The sequence below is a fragment of the Rhamphochromis sp. 'chilingali' genome, assembly GCF_963969265.1.
Source record: "Rhamphochromis sp. 'chilingali' genome assembly, chromosome: 20".
NCBI lineage: Eukaryota > Metazoa > Chordata > Actinopteri > Cichliformes > Cichlidae > Rhamphochromis > Rhamphochromis sp. 'chilingali'.
In genome coordinates this window covers 16,688,724-16,711,013 of record NC_137947.1, presented here as the reverse complement: position 1 = coordinate 16,711,013, position 22,290 = coordinate 16,688,724, and the positions used below count along the sequence as shown (strand labels likewise).

The 22,290-nt window shown below is 40.8% G+C and overlaps 2 protein-coding genes across 3 annotated transcripts; both read right to left on the bottom strand.

Annotated features, from left to right (window-relative positions):
• Positions 1-640: 640 nt before the first annotated feature.
• On the bottom strand, positions 641-17,469 carry ccar1 (cell division cycle and apoptosis regulator 1). Its single transcript, XM_080868496.1, has 26 exons — positions 17,368-17,469; positions 16,073-16,233; positions 15,804-15,979; positions 15,575-15,691; positions 15,022-15,054; positions 14,364-14,560; positions 13,982-14,108; positions 13,319-13,438; positions 12,543-12,735; positions 12,239-12,383; positions 11,970-12,122; positions 11,621-11,846; positions 10,874-10,987; positions 9,779-9,945; positions 8,687-8,897; positions 7,382-7,465; positions 7,107-7,295; positions 6,811-7,002; positions 6,456-6,686; positions 6,248-6,377; positions 6,043-6,131; positions 5,812-5,952; positions 5,557-5,677; positions 5,257-5,439; positions 3,961-4,166; positions 641-1,091 (listed from the first exon to the last, which is right to left on the bottom strand). The coding sequence occupies exons 2-26, from the start codon at positions 16,182-16,184 to the stop codon at positions 1,014-1,016; spliced, it is 3,735 nt and encodes a 1,244-aa protein (XP_080724622.1). The 5' UTR covers positions 16,185-16,233; positions 17,368-17,469; the 3' UTR covers positions 641-1,013.
• Positions 17,470-18,293: 824 nt separating this feature from the next.
• LOC308387852 (NFU1 iron-sulfur cluster scaffold homolog, mitochondrial) lies at positions 18,294-22,287 on the bottom strand. 2 transcript variants are annotated; one of them, XM_080868177.1, is made up of 8 exons: positions 22,139-22,287; positions 21,619-21,716; positions 21,394-21,529; positions 20,476-20,542; positions 20,280-20,391; positions 20,132-20,195; positions 19,734-19,908; positions 18,294-18,885 (listed from the first exon to the last, which is right to left on the bottom strand). In XM_080868177.1, exons 1-8 carry the CDS (start codon positions 22,201-22,203, stop codon positions 18,790-18,792), a joined length of 813 nt encoding a protein of 270 aa, XP_080724303.1. In that variant the 5' UTR covers positions 22,204-22,287; the 3' UTR covers positions 18,294-18,789. The 2 variants fall into 2 exon arrangements, with proteins under 2 accessions (XP_080724303.1, XP_080724304.1); XM_080868178.1 differs by lacking the exon at positions 19,734-19,908.
• Positions 22,288-22,290: the final 3 nt, after the last annotated feature.

Genomic DNA, 22,290 nt, shown 5'->3' with positions numbered 1-22,290 from the left:
ATTTTTTTCTATAAAGACAAGTCAAAATACCTGCTGTGACACAAACAGTGGGGAAAAGAAATGCAGACACACGGTAGTGTTAAAATGGACCACTTTACTCTTGCACAAGACATCCATAGAGCGCATTTTCAATATAAAAATAAAATCGCCTGCTTTGGAGCACATTTAAAACGCAACTGTGCCTCTTGTTAAGAACCCAAACCAATGCACACAATTTAGAGATGGATCTCAAGTGTTCATTCCTTCAGCAGAACACACATTCATTAAGCTTAACTTTTGGTTCATGTGTTAGTTTCCTTTAGCAGAAAACACGACAAACGCTGGTCACAGTAAAACATGAAAGTGGCAACGCAGAAGTTGGTGGATACAATGAGACAGGAAAAAAAAAGTCCATGACAGGCAGGAACCATGCATAGCCGTGTGTGTGTGGGGGAAAAAAAATCCTGCAGAAACCTGTTAAACCAGCCAAAGAAAAGGACTACAAACCGAGCAGTGCTGTGAGAAATAAAGAGGGGCTGGTTAAGGAAGTGCTTCTGTCTGAAGCACACGGGAACACTCCAACACTTCCTTCCATCCAAAATTAGCTTCTTTTAAATATTTTATGAATACTCTCGCACATAAATAGCATCATTATTGCTTATTAGAAAAAAAAAAAAAAAAAACAAGACTCAAGTAACACTCACACACAGGCCTGCATTTAAATCTACAGAGTGGCACGTGAGCGGCCTTAGCAAAGCAAACGCGATGGCAAAAAGATGCTAGCAACTCAACTCACTTTGAAAATAAGCGCTTCAAAGCTTTGTCATTGTTAAAATTACTCTAAGTAAGAAAAGTAACTCCTCAGAAACAGAGGAGGTGGTCAAATTATTACAAGGGAACTAATTCATTAAATTAAACATACTTGGGAGACAACGGGTTCAAATATAACACAGTCAAATTACTCGTGTAGTGAATATTTACAGTTTAAGATGATCAGTACTGATCAGCTTCATTCCTTTGAAATCTGTCACTTATTAATCTGCGCCGTTCGTCTGGGATGTCCGACTGTGATCAGCGGCGACTTCGCTGCCAGGCTCGTCTATGTCCTGATCCTGTAAAGGAAAAAGCAGTAAAGTGAATATGAGCTCATTTCCTCCATCGAGGTAAACAAACCCTTGTGTTGTCCTTGGGTCATTTGTCCTCTAAAGAAATGTGTTTTTTTATTCATCAAATGGTCTGAAAATAACAGAAGTTATTCATTACTATGCTACGCATGATTGGAATAAATTTTAAGTAATTTGATTTATTTATGGGGTTTTTAATCGGATTTTATAACACCTGTGGTCCTCGTGGACAAAAATGACCTCAAAGTACAAAGTGTTGCAAGGGGCCATATTTTCACACCATACTGCTTTCAAACATCTTGGATCACTGATGTGTGGGGTCAAGCACTGGTCATAACAACCACAACAACGACAGCAGGCAGCACAATTAGGAGACAAGTGCTCTATATTCAATTAAATTGTATTTATACAGCGGAAAATCACAACAACAGTCGCATCAAGGTGCTTCATATTGTAAGGTAGACCCTACAATAATACATACACAAAGTATGCTCACTTTTTTTTTTTAACCATGTTGTGTAAAGCAATGACCAGTAGAACAAAGCATATATTGTCCTCTAGTATAATGAGGAGGAAGAATCAATGTTCAGGAAGATCCAGGGTTAGAAGATAAAGAAAATATTGTCAATATTTAGATCACGTGCCACCCTTTCTCTGAAAAAGCACATCAGCCACCTGCAGAAGTGGAAGAAGGCTATGAAGTGAAGGAAAGTGATGAAGAATCTGAACTATGTTCAAGTAGGTTCTCAGGCATCCAGGACATGGTAGTCTGAGGAGCTTGGAAAGAAAGTGACTGGGCTTCTTGAAGTTTCAGAATGTGAAACTGAAATAGAAGATGTGTCAGAGGACTGCACATCTTCCATTTCAATTATGATGAAGACAAAGAATCAAGCAAGAAAGAGGAGTCAGCTGAGACAGAGGAATATTTACAGTAACGTGAGGAAACACTGATCTGGTCTTCTATCCTTCCCAGTGACAGACGATGCCTGACTCTCTCATGTGCCTCAGAGAAAGACAATCTATCACGGTCCAAGCACATATGCCAGGTCCCATACTCCTTCAGTTGCTTTTCTACTCGAGCACTGAAAGCATTATACACAGTGTATTCTGCTTGTATTCTGCTTTTTAACGTTCACATGCCAATGGATGCATCAGAGACCAAGTTGGGGTTCAGTAACTTGTCCAAGGACACCTTGGTAAGAACTGCAGACTAGAGCACACAGAGACTGAACCAACAACCATCCAATTAGCAGATGACCTGCTCTACAGCCAACTCAATGACAAACAAGGAGGAACAACGAGAGAGGAAGAAAAATGGACCGAATGCAGCTGTAGGCATATGTGGGTGTGTTGATTCTTACTGCCGTGCATCCAGTAGAGTCGCTACAGCCAGTTTATGACATCCTGAGTCTGGTAGAGAAGTTTTCATGCTGACACAAGATTAATCATAGAAGCACAAAAAGGACATAATTTCTTGATAAAGACACAATAGATGATCGTCGTTCATGACACAAACGTGCTCCCATTTGAGGTGTATGGAACAAGTGGGTGTTTCTCCTGCTGTGATGTAAGGTCCTGGTACTGATATGACTGTATGAGCACCAAGTCCCCTTCAGAGGACTCTGTCCATTCCAACAGAACATCCCAAGTAAACCAGGGAACTATGAGATAAAAACATGGGCAGTATGTGATGCAGGTCCAGCTGTACATGGAACATGCTAGTGTGCGATGGCAAACCGTCTGTCCTGCAGTCAGGGCACGCAAGTTGTCCCTAACATTGCAGAAGGTTTCCAAAAGAAAACAATCACCTGTAACAACTTGTTTACTGTATATGACCCTTGGCCTGCAACTGCAGAAAAGAAAGCTGTCCATGATGGGACCAGTGCAGAGGAATAAACCTGAGCTTCCTCCTGCTCTTGTGTCAAATATGGACACGCCTTTGTTCTCATGAAAGTTTGCCTTCACTCAGACCCATGCGCTAGTGTTCCTACCATGCCAAAATATAGAAAACTGTCAGGCAATGAGTTGGAATAAAGTTGAATAAAACCTTGAAACACAGAGATGGATGATATTTTATACTTGTTGCTTTATAAACAGTCAAAGCAAACGGGGTCATTTTTGAGCCCAGAGGACAACAGATGTGATTATTTGCTGCCAGTAAAAAACTTGTAGTTTAAAAACAGCTTTCTAAATTAACTTTGACATAAACCCGTCTGTGATAATCTGTTAAAACAACCAACTCTGGTTGTGAAACGATAATCACGATAACTGATCATTTAATTAATTTTTTTACCCGAAAACAAAGAAACATTTCGTATAAATGAGGTTTTATCAGACATAAATTTGAAATGGAATAAAGAAATAGTGTCAAAATGTTTGAATTAAGTTTTAAATAAAAGTGGGGGAAAAATCCACTTCATGTTAATTAAGTATCAATCAAACCAGATGGGGCCATTTTTGACCCCTGAGGACCACAGGTGTGACTACGTGCTGCCATTTAAAAATTTTAAGTGGTTCAAAAAAAACAAACAAACTTTCTTACTAAAGTTCAACATACAGCACTCTGTAGTTAGTCAGATAGTCAAAATTATCTAAACGTTTAAATAGTTTATTGTCTTGTTTTATTTTCGCTCAAAAACAGAGTGTACTTTATCTAACAAGGTCTGGTGGCCCTAAAATGTAGGGTCAATTTTGTGTTAGTGTTGGTCTTAAGTAAAACTAAGATGCAACACTGAAAAGATTGACAATTTATACTTTAAAAAAAAACAAACACTCAAATGAAGTGGGGACATTTTTGACCCCTGAGGACCACAGGTGTATGGAAATCAGGAGGACATTATGATTAAACATGCTGCACCTTCTTCAGCACTTCCAGCACTCCTTTCACAGTGGACATCAGTGAGTTTGCTGATTTGCTCAGGAGCTCGCGGTAGACTTTCTTCTCTTCCTCCACGGTCTTCAGAGTCTGCTCGGTTTGGCTCAGAGTGCTTTTCACCTCCTCCAGCTCCCTCGACAAAGATTTGTTGGCTTGATCCAGCTGAGCTTTAACCTTTGCGTCTTCGTCTGCGATAAAGAATCAACACCAAGTCAGGATCACAGAGACAGCAGGTCAGTGGGCAAACGCTGGTCACAGTAAAACATGAAATCGGAACTGGAAACAGCAGCGTATCCCACTGAAGTCTGTAAAAACTAGCCACTTTATTAGGTACACCTGTCCAACTGCTCATTAACACAAATATCTAATCAGCCAGTTACATGTTAGCAACAAGGTCAAGATGACCTGCAGAAGTATTTCAGAAAGTGCTGATCTACTGGGATTGTCACACACCAAAACAACTCCTTACAGCCAACGAATGTAACCTAACATTAGCAAGGTGTACCTAATAAAACGTATACACTACATTTAACTGCCTCTCAAGTTAGTCCACCATCTTGGTGACAAAGGTCTGTGCTGTCAGTTTGTGATTAACAAATGATTGTTATACAATATGTGCACAGCTGGTCAGTAACCTCTCATTAATGTTTTATGAATGCCTGTGTTTTAGTATTTCTTCCATGTCAGTGTAATCATAAGCAACCAATGTGGCGGTATCCTCGCAACAGCAAAGAAACAGCTCAGTCGTGGACATTGTGGACTGGCAGTAAACATCAGCGTCTATAAATGCCAACATTAAACATTCACAAACATGTGGTAAGGGCAAAATATGGGGTAAGGGCAGTAGGAAGACTCCTCTCCTGTAGATTAATAATATGTTACATATGCTCTAACTTGTTTACACTCCTGCACGTATACTGTAGCGAAGCCATGTAAATCTGTCTGTTCTCTGCTAGGAAAATAAGGTTCAGTCCTACACTGCCTGCCTTTTCTTTGAAGACTGTGTTTGTGTTTATGTTACAGTCAAACTTTTAACTAATTTCCAGTTTCCAGTTTGAATTTACAATAAACTCAGTTTTGCAGACTCCTCTTTGCCATCCAACATACAATGTCCCAGTTCACGTTTCACCAGACATCACAGAACGATGGTCCGGAGAATGAAGTGAGACTGAGCTTCTCTGTAGCAATGCTCAAATTGAGCCAGATCATTGTCCCGAGGGACTACTGACACAGAGTGTAGCTTGCAGTTTAGGACATATAATGCAATCCAAAACGTACCCATTTTAGCATCCTGCAACATAAGCTTCTGCTCTATTTCCTCTCTCGCCTTCTCACTCTTCTCTAGCTTCTGCATCATGCTGCCGATGTCAACCATAGCTCCGTTATACACGATCAGGTTACCAGACTCGCTGGCCTCTGACTGAGCACGAGTTTTAGAAGCAGGAAGCAGTCCTCGGTTACCTTAAGAAAGGAAATGTGATACAAAATAAAGTCATTTGGCATCTGTCGCTCTATCCTGCTTAAAAGAAATTTATGGAAAATTAAAGGACACACTAATAGAAATATCTTCAGGCTTACCTGTGAGATTTTCAATCTGGGCTTCATTGAAAGAAGGAATGGGTTCATCTTTTCCCCTGTCTGTCAGTTTTCGGTAGTAACACGATTCTCTGACAACAGGTTTGTTCAAAAGCTTCTTTATCTGAAAACAGAAATCAACAAGACAGATTTACTGAGCTGTAAGGCTGACGGTACGTGTCTTAAAGCAAAGTGAAAAAGAAGGTCTGACAGGGTAAGAATCACAGAACCAGAAAGACCATGTGCTTGTGTTTTCACCTGAGCACGAGAGAGATGCAGTCCCAGTGTGTACAAGATCTCCTCCAGGTCTCTCTCAAGTAAATAGCCACAGTGGCTCTGATCGAAGTAGACAAACGCCATCAGCAGCTCCCTGTTGTGCGTGATCATCTGTTTCCTTTCCTAGTGTAACGACAACCACGCTCATTAAAAAACAACTTTCTGAACAACATCTACACCTCACCAACGTGTCTATAACAACATAGAGCCAACCTTATCTTTGGAGGACCTCTCTTTCGATGATTTTCGGTCATCTTTGCGGTCTTTTCTGTCTCTGTCAGTGGAGTCGTCATCATCTTTGTCTAATAAACAATCAGAAATATTATTTCTTAAAACCATTTTGTGTCTTTGTGAAAAGAAAATATCCCAAGTAGTACACAGTTCCAAATCATTCATTTAATCAAGAAGAGTATAGTACCATCATCCTCATCATCATCTGCATCTTCAGCCTCCATGGGATCATATTCTTCAGCATTGGCTGTGCTGCCATCATCTTCATTCTCCTCTTCATCTCGAGACTCCTCCTTTTTCACTGTCTTTTCTTCAGACTAATTTAAAAAAATGACAATGACATAAAAACTCACATTTATCAGACAAACAGTAAAAACCTGAAAAGCTGCAGAAACCTTTTTCTTCTCTTCCTCATCTTCTTTGGTCTTCTTTGCTGTCGGTTCTTCGTTCTCTTCTTCTTTCTCCTTCTTCATTTCACGCTTTTCAGCCTCTTTCTTTTCAGCCTCTTTTTTGGCTTTCTTCTCCTTCTTCTCATCCTTGGTAGGAAGCGCAGCGAGGGCTTTATATATGCGGTAACCAAAATCTCTCTGCAGCATCTCATTAAAAAGCTCAGCAAACAGAGAAACCTGTACAGAAAGAAGACAGTATATTAAAAAAACCTGTAAAGAAAGCAAACACACACACACACACACACATCACATGTGTGTGTTTGCAGGTCTTTGTAACAAACCCCAGAGCATTAATTCTCACTTCAAATGAGTGCTCCTTGTTGTCTTCTAGTCTGTAGTCCAGTAACACACTCAGGGACATGACACTGCAGTCAAATTTGCCGTTCTTGGCTGCCCAGTTTGGGTGTACAAGGATGGTAGGCTCATCAGGAAGGATGTAGCGCCTTTCTCTCCGCTGGCGCTCAAGCTCCTCCTGCCTCTTCTTTTCCTCCTCCTGACAGACAAAAGTATCCATCAGGTGGAATTTAAAATTAACCTTAATTACTGAAAAGATTTTGTTATATATAAAAGGCTTAAAAAAAAAAAATGTATCTGTACCTCTCTGTCATCCTCAGTGCGTGCTGGTTCCTCTTCCTCCACATCCTTGGTCTCTACTTTCTCGGGCTCCTTGGACTCCTCTACCTGCTCCTCCACCTTTAGCTGTTTGGTGAGGCGAGCAATCAGCTGTGACTTTAACCCCTTAGAGCTTAGAGAGCGACAATCGAGCTCCCTGCGCAGGTCATTTACCTACAAGTGGAGAAAACAGACATGAAAAAGCAAGTTGAACATTTCTCGTCCTGGTCCCTACTCATACCTGCACCAGCTTTACGCACCTTCATTGATTTCGGGTCAAGTTTAGCCCAGTGAGTGGGAGTACTAACGTCCTTCGAATCATCGTCATCCTTCTCCTCTTCCTCCTTGACAGAAAATCATTAAGATAGAGACAGGCAGAGGGAGAGAAAGAGGTGGGATAACAAACAGTCAGCATAGCACTCATGGTCCTAGTGAGCTTTAAAGTTGATCCGTGCAAGAAGCAAGGCCTCATTTGTCTTTCATTCTCTTGTCCTAGTGAGCTCTCGACTGTGTTTAAGTCCACTGCTACTGAAGCGTACACAGGGAAGCTCTCTAGCTCTTATAAAAAAATAAATAAAATTAAATAAATAATAATAAAAAAACAACAGAAATGCTCCCCCCCCAGCTGCCAATCAATCAATCTGTGGAACACAAAAAAGGTAAAAATCAATGAGAGGTGTGTCCAAAAGGTGTGTAGGTACATCAGGTGAATGAAGCTGGCCTCCAAACGGAGTGAGGATAGGCTGGCCCTACCATGCTCTATGACTGGGGTATTGCCATTTATGGGTTTTATACACCTACGTCAGATAGGAGCCATGTGTCCTTCTGTCCAACCAACTGCCCTGGAAAAACCAAATTCTACATATAGTCCAAATGAAAGTGTAGAATCCAACAACAAGAACAGACAAGAAGCAGGACTTAGGGGAGGTTCTCTTTTCGAAGTCAGACGATATCAAATTGATGTGAAAAATCATATAGAAATACACATTTCTCTACAACAAACACATTATGTGAGCGCAACTGACTCCACAGATTCCAGTACGTTTGTAAATGATGGGTCCCAGTGTTAACAATTGATCACTGGTTCAAATTTAAACTCATTCTCAATCAATCTGCAAGCAGATGCCTTTTTATAATAATGCAAAACAAATGCCAACATTAACATAAAATACTGAACAAGATTAGCACCCAATTTTGTGGTGTTTAAGCAACTGGAAGCTGTTTTACCATTTGCGACCGGGGCCTACACAACACAACCTAGTCTCACTGCTTCCACTGTGTGTGTCTGCTGGATGTGAGGGAAGGTGGGAGTGCTGATGGAGGAATGGAGGAGTTGGAGCAGAGGAAAAGGGGACAGGTGGAGGAATAAACAGAAGAAACCTAGGTGAGGTTTGGTGGAGCCGTAATATGCCTGGGTTCGTATCTGTGTGCGTGCAAGGTGAGGTGTGCTTTGTATTTTGTGTGTGTGTGTGTGTGTGTCTGGGGTTTTTTGTTTGTTTTTTTGTAAGTCCTGTGCCTTCCTGTGAGAAGCGGAAATGAGAAGAGAGGGATTAGCGGTTCAGTGCCTGTTCTCCATCTGCCTCCTTTCGCTCGGCCGACAGCTTCTCAGCCAGCTGCTCCCGGAGTCGCCGTGACAGCACCTCCCACTCTGAGCGGGTAGGAAGACAATGCCAAACATCCGGAAGAAACAAAACCACTGTCTCCACATGAGCAGGGACTGTCCGCCCCTTGTGTGTCTCCTCTGGCCGATGATAGCGAATCTCTGCAAAACGATACCTGTCGCAAAGGAAGAAGGTGCATTGGAAAGAAACATTCTGGTCAGGGCACAGTATAAAAGGCAAGCCTTGCTATTGGGCGAGCCTTCTACAGCTACTCCCTCCCATCAGGTCACTCAATGATCGTACAGGTCATTACAGTGACCCTTCTCCCACACAACACACAGCATAGACAAATGGACCCAGTCTGCAGCTCTCCGACTGTTGGCACAGGTTATGGCAGCCATTTTGAAAAAGTTGACAGACAATCACAGGAAAATAAAAAATTTAAAAAAAATTAATAATCACACCCCCAAAATTCATCCCCATTATAGCTTCAGCCAATTATGGATGAGTACTCTGCATTTGCCCTAGGATGCACTTGACGTACTACATTAGGGTTGTGTGAAGAGAGACAGAATCAACAGGACAGTGAAAGCCAGTTAAATATGTAAGATATTTAACAGAGAGAATAGAAAAAGAAAAGAAAAGAAAAACAAAAAGTAATGGCAGTGTCTTCTGGTCCAGGCTACTGCTTCCAGCCACCAAGTCCATGCGTTTGGTTTTTCATCACAATGAAATGTGTGTATATGAATAAGAGTGTGTGACAGAAAGAGAGAGCCAAGACTACAACACACAAAAGGCCAAAAAAAACGACATTACACAACACAAAAAATTATAATAGTAAATAATAGATTGCAAATTAACAGCACAATAATCATTAATATAACAAAAATGAAAACAAAACAGAACACCACACTCTACATGTCCAGGAAAGATTTAGTATCGAGGTAGCATAAAGATGCAGTACATTACAGATAATTTAGGATTTTAGTTACAACGTTAAGAATTATAACACAACCAGTGAGAACAATAAATACTGATGAGAGTAGCGGAGCTTACCACTGAGTGCACAGACTAAGGTCTATGCCTGTGAGGGCCTTGCAACAGCGTATCGCTGTCTTAATAAGGACTGATGGATCCTTTTCTGGGTCCGCTCCATCCAGAGATGGAGACCAGTGACCACCAATGGCCATGGCCTCATCTTTACCTCTCATGCCCACCAAAAACTGAAGGAGAAAAAGACAGGTGCAAGGAGAGCCACAGAGTACAGGTTAGATGGAAATGGGGAATGGGAATATGGGAAACAAAGGTGCGGAGAGTGGAAAGAGCAAAGAGAATAGAGACAAAAACAGAAAAGCGTCAGCAGTATGTCCAAATAATCACACGTCTAATAAATTTGTGCAATATTCTCATTTTCTGACCTTTCCTCTTGCAGACACAGAGGATGCTTCAAACATAACACAGAAATGTAAATGCCAGAATGAATTCCCCCTGCAGGTCGCCCCCTTTCTCTCTCTCACACACACACACACACACACACACACCCCCCTCTGCAAATCTCCAGACATAAGATGCAACCCCCGTTTTACAGCATCATGGCCTGAAGTTGTCATTCATACAGTGAGCGATATTCAGGTTAGCACTGGTCTATTAATCTTTCAATATTACTGGCCCACAATAGCAACTATGTTATCAGATGCAAACCCAACAAGCTGTCAGTGTAACTGTTCTCCAGAGATGGCGGCTAATGTGCGTGACTGTAGTTCCACAAGCTTTGTAGGAATTCTGATGCTGATGATCCGCCCTCCAAAAAATGTAGCTAATTTTCCCACTGAAGCAGCCTGTTGGTTCTTGGTGGCACACTGAAAAGCCATCAAGGCAGACTTGGAGCAAGAAAAGAAACTTACTGTCAACTCTATTTGTCACTGTAAAGTGAGCTCTGACAATAAAAATCTATCTCTGATCTCACTGTTGTTTGTACTATACAGCATTAGAAATAGCTTTCAGGGAAAGGTGAAACAAATAATACACCACAGGTAAATTAACACAAGGGAGCTGACATCAGTTTATAGCTTTCCACACTGAGTATTCAGCAATGGAATAGGATTACTACATCATCGTCAGCTCCTGTGCATTCTAAAGGGTTTGACATACCTTAATCAGTCTAGCAGGATGCTGGAAGGAGTCTCTGACTTCCTGTGGGTCCTCTGCCAGAGCACAGGACTTATGATAGAGCTCCTCTATACTGGGGTTAGCCAGCAGCATCACCTGAAAAATGGAAGAGGCCACATTAAAGTTATAATCCTTTCTATACTATTTAAGTCAAATGCCATGTTTTACACAATTTATGGTCTGCATTCCCTTTGTATAAAATGTCAGAGTTCAGTCAGTAATTATGCCTCTTCATCACTGCTTTGTCTCACTAATGCGTTCCTATGAAAATACACGTCTTCATTCGGAGGCTCTTATGATGGCAGCTGTTACTATTCACACTCTTTACACTGTGTCAGAGGTGTACAAAGATACTACAAATACCAACATAACATTTCCTACTATAGAGGGTTAACAGTCACAGTCAAGGATTAGTTGAAAAGCTGTGGGTGATGGCTTGCACACCTCTAGCTGCCATTTAGCATTACCAGCTTTAACAGAATGAATGGTATATGAAGCCTTTTTGGCTGTAGGGTATGTACCTCTGTAAGCACCTAAAGATGACATATGCACAGCTCAAACATGACAACTATATACAAGCCTATCATTTTCTGATTTACTTTCACTTTAATGCTGCAGTGCTATGATATACACACTGCAGTTAAAGCTGATTACTGTTAAGTTTATTATTTGAAAAGTTTTTTTACATTACTTATATTGTTGCAACTTATTTAGCACTGGCAGTCGTACCTTAGCACTGTAGGTATGGTTGGCGTCAGGAGGGTCCAGCACAGCCGTGTTCTTGACTAGAGGATCCACCTCTTTGTGCAAAATGTGGAAGTTACAAGCGTTACTAAACTGGAAGGGTCGCGTAAAAGGGAAGGCATCCACCCAGGTGAAGACAGCATCAAAGAAGTCACTGGGAATGTAGAGGCTCTGGTAGCGCCTCCTCAGCTCCATCATGTCACAGCTGGAGCTGCAGAACACAAGAAGGCTTTCAGATTTCAAACTGGGGCGCCACATCCTGCTGTACAGTATTATGCTAACATGTGGCATATCTAGGATGATGTGTTTTTAACAAAGGAAACAATATACATACCCATCTAAGCTGAACTTGGAAAACTGGACAGTGTAGCGAGGTACAACTCTGCGAGGCCGTCTTGGGGAGCGGTCACGTCGCGGTGAACGGTCTCTGGAACGTTTGCGTGTGGGTGACCGTTCTCTTGATCGCCTGCGCTCACGGTCTCTGTCTCTGTTAAAGAATCAATTTTTTAAAAACTTAATGACTTATTACTTCTAATGAACAGGAGGATGAAATGGATGTGGAATAGGTGTATGATGTAGTAATTATATGGTCTGCCATCTCACCTGCGTTCTTCTTTAGTCCTGAGGATGAGCTCAGGGCCTCGATCGCTGCGACTGGGGAAACGAGGCGGAGGCTCAATTCTTCGGACAGGCTGCGGCTGTGCCATCATTCTCACTGGGGGCTGGAGGAGACCCCCGGGAAACACTTCTGGCAATGACAAGAATGCAAACCACTTCCTTACTACACATACTATTCTGTGTTCAAAGGTGGTACCAAAACAGCAGCACAAATAACACTCATCATTACTAGTTGTTCAGACTGCTTTACAAGGAAACGCTAGATAAATGCCACTGACAAGTACTGTACCTTTGGGCGGAGGCTGTGGCAGCAGAGGCTGAGGAGGGTTTTGGAGAAGAGGGGCAAGAGAAGCAGCAGACAGCTGTGCCTGCAGAAGAGACGGAGGGGGAGCCTGGGCTGGAACACTGAATGTGGTCGGGGGAGGTAGTGACTGCAGCATGGTGGGGGCTGCCTTCATCATGCTCGAAGCTTGAGGCTGGTTCTACATAAAAAGTAACAAAGAAAAAGGAGGTTAAAAAAAATCTTTAAATGCAGACATGAAACGATCAATAACATGCCAGCTGTGCAACAAATAAAATCTTGGTCAGCACCTGCTTAGAAGAAGGTCTGAATATGTTTAAATCAAAGACTTGTAGAAATCTCAACAGGGGTTTCCTTAAAGGTTGTCCTAATCAAAGGAAAGCTGACGTGCAGCTTTGATCTCAAAGTTATTTCAGTTAACCTGCTAAAAGTAATACAGCAGGTTCTGACTTGTTTAAAGGAAAAACCTTTTGATAAGAAATATATGAGGCCCTGTTTACTGTCAGTTTAAGAGACATCTCTGATGTACAGCTTTATACTGTCAGAAAATCATGATGCTTTCTCACGTTAAAAGACAATGATTAGTATAATAATATTTGTCATCAAGAAGCGTATTTGTAAAGACATTTAATATACTTAGTGAGCAGCCAGGTTTGGCATTTTGCTCACCACTTTCAAAGTAAAAAAACAAAAAAAAACAAAAATGAAAAAACAAGCCAAGAGAAAGAACACAAAAAGTCTGTGATTCACATCTAAGGGGTTACATTTTGTCTGTTGTCCGCAGTGGTGTGCATGTCCGAGTAGCGCAGCTGCATCCCTGGCTCATTGTAAAGGCTGCCGAGCTGTGGGGAAGCTTGAGGTAAAGGCTGAGGCTGCTGCTGATGCTAGGAGGGATGGAAAACACAACAGTTAAAAAAAAGAAAGAAAGCAGGACTAAGATTTTTTTTTGAAAAGGAAAAATAAAATAAATAAACACTCATAGCAAGACTAGAAAGTCTGAGCACATTTGTTGTAATTGGAAGTAACCCCACCAGTTTCAGATGATGAGAACGTGTTTGCTGTGCATTAAGCGCTAAATTGCATTTAAACACTTTGCAACAGTGGGAGTTTATTCAAACATGAAAAACTGATATGATTTTTATTACAGTAAATAAGGACTTAAACACTAAAACCAGTAAAAGGTTTGTGTGCTTAACTTTATAATGAACTCCATGAAAACACTGGTGCTGATATAATTGTGATTATAATATGAAAAAAAGTAAAGTTCCTAATTCTCAGAATAAGGGACTGTATAAATACCTCTACATTTGAAATACAATGCGTTTGTGAAACTCCTTAAATTAAAGCTGAAAGTATGCATTTCAATACAATACAAAGCCACAAACTGTAATGCTGTGCTCCAAAATGCAACGTTTGAACTTTCTCACCGACTGATTTGCTAGTTGAGGTAAAGTCTGGATGCGCTGGGCGTTCCACTTGAACGGCATATTCGGGTTGTACACAGCTTCCACTAGGACCCTGTCACCCACCTGGGGAGTCTTCCCCTTCACAGCACTATGAAATACAAATATATACAAAAACACATAAGAAAATCTGTTTGTAATGCTGTATCATTTTCAGATTCACAGAAGCAAACTTGTAGCTCTTTAAGTTATGGATGATAAATAAGGTCCTATGCAGGCTAACAATGGTGCAAGAAAAAGGATTGTATGTGCAATTTATACACTAAAAAACCTCTAGTGAAAGTGTTAATTTTATTAAACCACCAAGTAACAGAATCTGAGCGATGTTAGGACCACCCTTTTTCACCTTAACTGAAAGAAGACATCTTCATCTACAAAGCCAAACGTGTCATGCAGCTTATTGACGACACCAGTGAAGACTCGCTGCTTCTGAGGCTGCGTCTGCTGTTGGTGGCTTGAACGTGGTGTGGGATAAGACACAGTAATTTGGGCTGTCTGCTGTGGGTTAGACAGGCTCAGGCTCGTGGGCAGGGCGACAGGGGGCTGAGGGTCAGGAAAAGAAAGAAGAATCAAAACACTAAAATTACATTTTAGTGGTACATCTAAAATATACCAAGGGAGATCGCTTGATAGCTAACTTTTCTATTTCTATATGCATTAAACACAAAGCTTCAAGAAAAAGAACCTTAAAAATAATAATAAATAATAAGGAAATATGCTTTGATATGGTCATCTGGAAAAAAATTCAACCTAAATGATAGTTTGATTATTCAAATGCTCTGTGCAAACATCCACAAAAAAACTGTAGTACTTGAAAAAGTGTGACAGTATGAGAGCAGACAGGGTGTAGCTGCTGCACCTCGTCTGGAGCAGCTGCCCTTGTCTGTGTCCACAACCGAGCATAATTGCCAGCTAACATGTAAACAGATAGGGCAGGTAGACACCGAGATCTGTCCTATGTAGCAGCTTGAGTTTGTTTGAATATGTTTTTGTAAACACATTACCTGAGAAATGAGTGCCTGCTGAGGCTGTGGAAGCTGAATTAAGAAGAGAAAAAAAAAGTGAACTTTTTGTTGAAATGAAACAACAGATTTACACCCAAAGCAAAGACACATCTTGTGCTGTCATAATGCTCCCAACAGCTGTTTGCTCACTAACAGATTCTTACAACATAAATAATACGATCCATCTAGCGAAAGATGTAAACATGCTGTGCAGTCGTATCAAATTACAATTACCTTATTTACATATTTACATTACATTGTCTTGGGGAAAAAAAATCGAAAAGTGGCTAAAAAAAATAGCAGAAATGGATTTTATGTTAATTTTAAAGATTTCAAAGTGATCTTACAAAACTTTAAGATTTAGCAAACTTATGGTCAGTTTCCAAACGACCGTTCAGTCTACTGTAACACATCATACGGTGATGCTATATAAAACAATCAGAGAAATCTAAATTTAAAGCACAATGTCAATAAGATTCTAAACTGAAAAGGATATTTTCCAATGTAAGGAAATAAGGTGTGACACAAATAAAAGTAAAGGCCGGCAAGATACCTGATGAGGTACATTGTACAGCTGCTGCTGGGGGGGTTGTTGGGGAGGTTGCTGCTGTTGTTGCTGCTGTTGTTGTTGTTGTTGTTGATACTGCTGAAGCGCTGTATTGATTTGAGACTATGGACATTTAAAAAAAACAAAAGGGGGGCAGTAGCAAAGAGCGTCAAATGTGACCAGGGAAAAGACACACACGTCTTACTGTGCTTAGCATTACTCTTTTGTGACTGACCTGCTGTAATGCTGCTGCAGCGGCTGCTGCAGCTTGCTGTTGCAAAGCAGCAGTTTGCTGAGAAAGCTGATAGTTTGCAGCAGACTGGTTGCTGAGAGAGGCTGCAGCCAAGGCTGACTGCTGAGAGTAAACAGCAGGAGATGCTCCCAGAAGAGACGGCTGCTGCACTCCAAGAGCTGTGGGGGTGTGGGGTATAATGTGAAACGTGAGTGTAATTGCACCGCCGGGTAAAGTGCTAATGACATTTGATCTGATTTTGCTATACTCACAGTGCAGGCTGTTGAGGTCCAGAGACTGTCCTGTGTGGCCTGACTGGGACACTGCTGTGGCAGCAAACTGAGTCGCCCACGGCGGATTTTTCTGTCCCCCGAACTGGGCCATGACTCATTCAGATTAAGGGCAGCCTTTCTTCTCCAGGCCAATGCTATCACTATAAACATAAACCAAAAATCAGGAGTATTAGTAGCAATTTGATCACACGGTCATGACTCTAGAGGCAGAACTTGAACTTGCTTGAATGCCAGCAGCTACTCTTTAAGTGCCTATTGGAGTACCAGCTTGTGTTTTTGTGTGACACACTGCATGTGCAAGAGTAGATGTTACTTGTGGTGGATGTATAACAGTCAAAAGCCAGTCTGGCCTGGCTTTAACTTATGTCACCATTTACTTTGCAAAGCATGTTACACATAACAAGGGCAAGGCAAGGGTGCACAGAACAACAAATGAAGACTAAAACCACGTCCGGTGAAGCATTTTAACTCTGATAGGCCAATTTTTCCCTTCTATAAAAAAAAACAACTGACTTCTGTCTACAGAAAAGACATTTATCAGAACCTTACTCACAGCTCATGGTGATGATGTTGACGCTGAGTGCACTTGCCAAAATAATCTTCACATATGTAGTATACTATTTCTATGATAGTAAGGCAACACGAGGGAATCCAAAAAGAAAACTATACTAATTATTTAATGAGGTGGGAAAGAGTGTTCTCATAGTTATCTCCAGGACTCTTCAGATTAGCATATGCTGACACAGCAACCAAAACGGGCTCAAAGGCTGTCCAGCTAACGTTAGCTACTCACTGAGAGTATGCTAACGTGAGCAGCTAGGCTACTTAACGTTTCCGTTTGTCTAGTGAGCTAATGTTGTTATTGTTGAAGGTAACAACAAGCTGACTCGAGCTTTTGTAGCTACGTTAATTTTGCTTAGGCAGCACCTTTCAAAAGTCCCCAGTTTAACTGCAAATATATTAAAATGCAGCATGGCTACTGTACGACAGATACGATAGCAACACATATAGAGCTAACACGTAGCATTTTCGCATCGTTAGCTTTGTTGCCAGATTAGCCTCGTGCTAGATTTGTTGTCGAAAGCGAGGCCCGAATTAAGCTCGCAGGCTCTTGCAGTGAATAACCAGTCTTTTAAAAGCATAATAATACACAGCATAATGACGGCAGGCTCTCTCTTGCATGCAATTTAAGAGTGCACGTTACATTTACATTAAATATTTATAATTATTTAGGTAATAAAGATTTTCATTAAAACACTGTCAACAGTGCTTACCGTTGTCTCCCTGCACCGGTCTATTACGGATAGAGAACGCGCATGCGCAGAATGGAAACCCCATCCGCGCTCCACAGCCAGCAGACGGTAGACATAGTAGTTCAAATATTTACTTGTAATCGTGTGCATATGGTGGTGATAATTCCAGCACTTCCTTACTTCATGTAGGAATATAAAGAAGAACAATAGTCTGTTACCACTGATCGTAAAGGTTTGGACATGCTTAGGTCAAAATTAAAATGTAACATCTGAGCTAATTAAGATAATCCAGCTATTAGGCTACATAATTTTTTTTGTTTTGTTTTGTTTTACAGCCGGTAAAAATGTAGACGTTGTTAAACACAGCAAAAAATATAACGAACTGCTTAACAGGTATCATTATATATTATATTTCACACCATCACACCAACCCTTGCTCTTTTCCTCTAGCCACCCAGCTCCATTTTCACTATTCCTCCTCTGTGAATGTCCAAATCATGTCAGCCTTACTTCTCTACGTTTTTCTCCAAACAGCTGTCTCTGAAACTCTACTCATGTGGTCAATTCCAATGAAAATCTCGGCATCTTCAGGTCTAGCACCTCTAGCTCCATCTCCTACCGCTCTGCTACCATTTTCAAACAAGCTGCATGTCTGACTTAAACAGTATGAAGCTACTTTCATACTGTCTCAAATGTAATGGTGATTTCAAGCATCCATCATTCTGTGTCAAGTTGAGCTACACTCCAGAGGGTCCCTATTCAGTCATAATTCAAGATATTTACCCTGGAAAATGTGAAGGACTTAATCTGTTTTCCTCCCCCATGTTGCATTAAAAATTTTTCTTTGATGCATGTGTGGACAATGTTATACAAAAGCTTCCTTTCCTGAGTAGCTTTTTTTTCTAGGACATAACACCAGCGAATTAAAGGTCACAATAAACATCAGATTTCAAATAGTGAACTTTAATGTAATGAAGTTATTACATTAGACCACATAAATTCAGGATACATATAAACTGTTATCCTACCTCAGTTCAATTAATAATTGTAGCCTCAGTATCTTGCATTTCATTTACAGATTACCGTACTGGTAGATTCTTTGTCATTCGGTATGTGGTGGTGGTGGATCATTTTCTCAAAAGGTCCCTCTAAACAGTCTTAACCGATGCCACGCACGTTCAAATATCTCCAACTTTCAAAATATACAGTATTTATAATAAATAAAAACACACCACTTACAGTGTTCTGCTTATACAGAAAAACATGACTGAACCTTCTGTAAACAGACATGCAGTTAATGACCTCTACCTGGCAACTGGGTGAATACAGTATGTACAGAACTCTTAACAGTATACAGTATAGTAGGTAATTTTCTGTTCCTCAGTATTGTGATTTAGAACAGTAATATGTGGAAATACTACAGTGCTGTGTATATAACAAAGTCTATGAGTGGGTCGGCCGGGGAACTTTCTCATCTTGCAATTTGCGCTCCACTTCTGAGAAAACCTTTGCACTGATTTTATCCACTTCATCTTCCACCTGGAAAAAAGGGAGAATGTACAAATTACTTTTATATAAAAGTGATATTTTTATTTTCTTCTTTTAAAACCAAGCTAACCGAGCTTGCAACTGAGCTTTGGAAAACCCATCAGCTGTAAAATGAATGCTTCCTGCTTCTTGCCACCTTGTATGGCAAGAATAGCTCTGAAGGTGTAGTGCAAATGTGTGTATGTAAAAGTAACATCCACATGGACCCAGGGTTTCCCTAAAATATTTCCTAATCACAATTCCTCCACTAGCTTGCCTTCTTCATATTGATATAGTGCATCCTGGTGGTATCAAGCCTGACTTAAAGGAAAACATAATTCATCAAACCACGCCATGATCCTCTCTTGGTTCCATGATTGATTTCTGATCTTCACGTGTCCTCTGTAGGCAAATGCAAGTCTGTGGATACTGTACACAGCCCACATGCAACAAGCTGCATTACCCCCTTCTTTAATACCCAGCATTAACATTTCAGTATTTATGCGCCAGTAGCTTTCAATGGGGAACAAAAAAATTAACGTTTAAAATAATGAAACCAGCAAAGGCTAAAATATTTTTCTACTTTTGAAAGAAAAATTGGATAGGAGTAATAAACAAAACAGCTCATTTGTAAAGGGACGCACTAACAATCATTTTGAACAAATGAATAATACAAAACCACTCTAGAAGAGTCCAAGACTAAAAATATGAAGCAGAAATTATCTTAATAAGTCCACTTTAAAGTGACTGCAGAATTTTCTGTATGTGATGACTTATTTATCCAAACAAGAGTTTCTCAAACTTGATATCAGAAGAGTTTACACAAAAACTTATCCCAGAACGGCTCTATAGATTATCACCTGTTCCACTTTGTCCACTTCAGGGATGTAAAACTGCATCATGTTCTGGATCCCATTTTTCAGTGTGACAGTAGAACTGGGACAACCTGTGCAGGAACCAACCAGCTTCAGCTTGACTACTCCGTTCTCAAAACCCTTAAAGATGACATCACCTCCATCCTCCTGCACTGTAGGTCTTGTGATTAAGAGCGACCGTATCAATTGGTACAGAACAGGACAGAGAAACAGTGAGATTAAGACCGTTATCTCAGCACAACTATCTCTTAGAACACTAACAACATCTTTTTTTGTGAACGTGAGTGAAGCAATAAGGTATTATGTTACCGTGCCATAAATACTTTCTGAAGCGCAACTGTGGTTTACTTAAGCAGCTCTCAACAGTACTGAGAAATCGCTACCTGATTCTGGTGTCCAGAAGCTCCTTTATCATACAAACAATATCATCATCATCTTCAGAATGACCTACAGTAAAGAGAAATGTAAAACATGAAAATATTTACACAATTTCAAGTCAAAAAGTTGCATGTTTTCACACTGTACACTCACTGCTTTCATGGTGCACTGCTCCCGTTGTTATCGGCTCACCACTCTCAAAGAACTTAGCAATGGCCTCCAGAGCATGACGCTTAATGTCCGTCCACTCAACATCCTCGTCCGTCTGATAGGAAAACAAACATCTCATGTATTATATGATTAGACTATAACTACAAAGACAAACTGTAAGAGGACATTAAATACTTACTTTAGTGAGAGTAATGAAGTCGGGGCCAAAGAACACACTCTGTACTCCTTCAATTTCAAAGAGGTCTCTGAGAGAAACACATTATCATGTTCAGTAAGAAATAAAAAAAACATATCATGAAACAATGAAGTCCTTTTGGTCTGTTTTGTGATTACAAATCAGACTCAGGATACTAAAAGTATCAGCAAAGAAAAAAAAACATCCTGACAATGTGCAAAGGAACCCGATGTGTCTCTCCTCAGGAATCCACTGAGGACCAAAATTTTATTTTCAGGGTGTACATCTGTCACATCAGCTATACGTATTATTCAGCCAAGCAACCCCATCATGATCAGAACTGAAGACACCTCTATTTGTTTATAGAGAATGGTAAAAAAGAAAGAGAAAGAAAATAGCCAGTGAGTGACAAACTGCTTAAAGCTCACAGGAAGGCTACACAGGCTCAAACCTGCCCCCCAGGAAACTGAGGCTACGATTTGCATGAGCTCAGCAAAACTGGACAATAGTAAATAGTAATAAAATTGATCTGTTGAGTCTTGATTTCTGTGACATTCAGATGGTAGGGTCATTAACTAGTATAAACAACATGAAACCATGGATCCATCCTGCCTTATATTAATGGTTCAGGTTGTTCGAGGTATAATTTTGTGGGGGATATTCTCTTGAAACACTCCTGAGTTCCAACTGGGAATAATTTAAATACCACAGCTCACCTGAGTCTTGTGCTAAGCATGTCCATCCCTTTATGACTACAGGGATGATTCAAGGAAGCCAACAAGGTCTAACCTAGTATTAGCACAGTGTACCTTATGAAGTGAGCATACAGTATATTCTTCTTGTTTTAGTGCTAGCCCTGTTACACGTGCCTCCCAAGGCTTCAAATGTGTTTGAAGTGCAACACTAAGTCTGACACACAACCTGGCTAAAGAAGAACATCCAGTCGAGCTTGGAGAAGGAAAGTCAAGCGTTCCACTTCCTAGGACGGGTTTACCGGGAAGAAACTTCAGGCTTCTGGGGTTCGGTGTATCTTGAGTCTGGATGGACAGGTGTCTTACTGTAAGACATTACATAACCATCAGCTCAGGCATAACATAATGCAGTGAACGTATGTAAGGTTTTCAAACTTCTAAAAGAGTTTCTCACTTGGGAATTGTGTGGCTCCTACGAGGTGAGGCTGGACTCTTCTGAAGCTCTGAGTCGTGGACAGTGAGTGGTATGAACATCTGGTCGGCTGTGGAAACCTTGAAGCACAAAGAACACATTACACCTTATATCCCCTCAACTCATTCATTTATTGAGGCAGGATATAAACGGGTGGCGTTGTTATGCATGGAATAACCTTCTCACTAACAATGAAGTTTTACTATGCTAACTAGCTAGCGGCCGTGTGCCAGCTACCACGTGATTTTCACAGTGAAAACGACTAAACTAACTAACACTAGACTAAACTACTTTCTTCCACAGCTCCAACCACACCTAGGCGGATGAGTTAGCCTGGAGACAAAGCTTTGTCCCATTTGTTTTGCTTGCTAGCTATGTAGCTGGCTAAAAGCTAATTTCTGTCTCAAATGCAGAGACGCGTCGCAATACTGGTTTATGCTTTACACAGACTCATCATATAGGTATTACAGTACGGTGGATCAACGCTGGTGATAGTTCAAACCTAAAGTGAGCCGTATTTCTTGTCCGTAAAAGCTGCTGAAGACCCCATCTCATGCGCGCCGCCATTTTGTTTGTTTAGAAAATGAGGACCCCACGCGGCAGACAGCCAGACAGCACGTTGAGCTGCCACGTCTTTTTTGGCACCTCCACAAT

Bases quoted from the DNA above. Each gene is read 5' to 3' on its own strand.
- LOC308387852 (XM_080868177.1), bottom strand. From the start codon at position 22,203: ATGGCGGCGCGCATGAGATGGGGTCTTCAGCAGCTTTTACGGACAAGA. The intron at 20,392-20,475 runs GTAAGTATTTAA...TTTTCCTATCAG, and splicing joins ACTTCATTACTCTCACTAAA to ACGGACGAGGATGTTGAGTG. The intron at 18,886-19,733 runs GTGATAATCTAT...CCTTTTTTCCAG, and splicing joins AAGTGGACAAAGTGGAACAG to GTGGAAGATGAAGTGGATAA.
- ccar1 (XM_080868496.1), bottom strand. From the start codon at position 16,184: ATGGCCCAGTTCGGGGGACAGAAAAATCCGCCGTGGGCGACTCAGTTT. The intron at 14,561-15,021 runs GTAATGTGTTTA...CCTGACCCTCAG, and splicing joins AGCAGGCACTCATTTCTCAG to CCCCCTGTCGCCCTGCCCAC. The intron at 14,109-14,363 runs GTGAAAAAGGGT...TGTATTTCATAG, and splicing joins GATGTCTTCTTTCAGTTAAG to TGCTGTGAAGGGGAAGACTC.